The sequence below is a fragment of the Phyllostomus hastatus genome, unplaced genomic scaffold (genome assembly GCF_019186645.2).
Source record: "Phyllostomus hastatus isolate PE091 unplaced genomic scaffold, TTU_PhHast_1.1 phas_scaffold_93, whole genome shotgun sequence".
Lineage (NCBI taxonomy): Eukaryota > Metazoa > Chordata > Mammalia > Chiroptera > Phyllostomidae > Phyllostomus > Phyllostomus hastatus.
The window spans coordinates 17,606,324-17,608,354 of NW_025334042.1; the positions used below are offsets into that span (position 1 = coordinate 17,606,324).

General features: G+C 36.0%; 1 protein-coding gene across 1 annotated transcript; it reads right to left on the reverse strand.

Annotated features, from left to right (window-relative positions):
- Window positions 1-445: 445 nt before the first annotated feature.
- LOC123812781 (olfactory receptor 6C6-like) lies at window positions 446-1,381 on the reverse strand. Its single transcript, XM_045829646.1, has one exon. The coding sequence runs from the start codon at window positions 1,379-1,381 to the stop codon at window positions 446-448; it is 936 nt and encodes a 311-aa protein (XP_045685602.1).
- Window positions 1,382-2,031: the final 650 nt, after the last annotated feature.

A 2,031-nucleotide genomic window follows, 5' to 3' on the forward strand; every position in this document is an offset into this window, starting at 1 on the left:
GGAAGGAGCTCCTACCCTTTATGACAGCAAGGATGGAGCTGGAGAGCATGATGCTAAGTGAAATAAGCCAGGTGGTGAAAGACAAATATCACATAATCTCACTCATAAGTGGAACCTAATCAACAAAAGAAACAAGCAAGCAAAATATAACCAGTGACATTGAAATAAAGAACAAACTGACAGTAACCTGAGGGGATGTGGGGGTGGATAACTGAGGAGAAGGGGAAAGGGTCATCAAGGAACATATATGAAGGACACATGGAGAAAGACAAATGGGGGCAGGATCAAGGGTGCTGCAAGGGGGAGTTGTGGGGGACAAAGGGAGACACCTGCACTTGAACAAAAATAAAAAGAATGTTATGGGAAGGCTGACTCATTGAAGGACAGATTAAGTAAACTTGTAAAATAATGACTAAAGTGTTCTCTCTTTTCTCCTAATTTTCCCTCATTTTTTGAAGAAAAAGAAAATCTTTTGGAGTGTGTCCTTGAAGGCTTGTTTTACTTGCTGGTTCCTTAGAGTATAAATGAAAGGATTTAATAAAGGGGCAACTGAGGTATAGATAACAGCTACACCTTTCGATAAAGTCACCCTCTCCTTTGCTGATGGCTTCATGTAAATAAAGACACAGCTACCATAAGTAAGGGAGACTACAATCATATGGGAAGAACAAGTGGAAAAAGACTTTGTTCTTTTTTGAGTGGAGGGGATCTTTAGGATGGTCTTGATAATACATGCATAGGAAAGAATCACTAACAGCAATGTGAGCACAAGTGTTACAACAGCTGACACAAATGAAACTAATTCTAGGAAATGAGTGTCTGTGCAAGAAATCTGCAGCACAGGGGAAGTGTCACATATGAAATGATCGATGACGTTGGAAGCACAAAATTCCAGTTTCAGTCCCAAGACCAGTGGTGGAAAGGTAATCAAAAAGCCAGCTGTCCATGAACTGAGTACGAGTTGGTAGCATACTTTGTTGCTCATAATGATTGGGTAATGGAGAGGTTTGCAGATTGCTAAATAACGATCATAAGACATGGCAGCCAGTAGGTAAAATTCTGTAACTCCAAATAAGAGGAAAAAGAATAACTGAGATGCACAACCATTATAAGAAATAATTTTGTTTTTAGTCAGTATGGACATCAGGAATCTGGGAATACAGATTGTTGTCAATGAAACCTCTAGGAAGGAGAAATTTCGCAGAAAGAAATACATAGGAGTCTTGAGACGGGGATCCAACAAGGTAAGGAGGATTATGGATAAGTTCCCCATCACACTAAACATATAGTTTAGAAAGAGGAATATAAAAATCACAATTTGCAGATGTGGCTCATCAGTCAGTCCCAGGAGAATAAATTCTACTCTTGACTGATTGTTCATTTCAGATATGAGTCCTGTCAAAGAGACAAAGAAACACAAGTCCAAGAGTGAAAATAACAAGAATGTTAAAAGCTTCAGATGTAGAAAATATTCAGAAATCTAAACAAAGTTTAAAAGGTTGATTCAATTTGAGAAAACAGACAATACCTAAAATAATAGCTTCAATAAACTAAGCAGCCTCTAACTGACTGTTCCATTTAAACCAGCTAACTTTTACAATACTTCTTTCTTTTCCCCATTTGAACTTGAAAGAGAATTTAAACTTGAGCCAATCATTTTCAGATGAGCTGAATTTGTTTCAATGTTCTAAATAAGGAAAGCATGAATATTATTGGATAATTGCTCTCTATGCTTATTTCATACATACACTATTGACAAAGTGTAACATCTAAAGTTATACCAGTGTCAATTTGCAATGATTTTTCAGCTCATCAAAACACTTTTTAAATATGTGGAGCATATAAAAACCATAACAGTTACATATGTTCTCTGTGATTGAAATACTCTAATATATATCATTAATTACTTGTCCCAGTGTGGCTCTTTTACATTGTTCCTTTATCTCATTTCATATGATTATTATTTTTTTAAACATACGCACTTTTTAAAAAGATTTTATTTATTTATTTTTAGGGAGAGAAGGAAGGGAG

Coding starts and splice junctions, on each gene's coding strand:
- LOC123812781 (XM_045829646.1), bottom strand. CDS start 1,381: ATGAACAATCAGTCAAGAGTAGAATTTATTCTCCTGGGACTGACTGAT.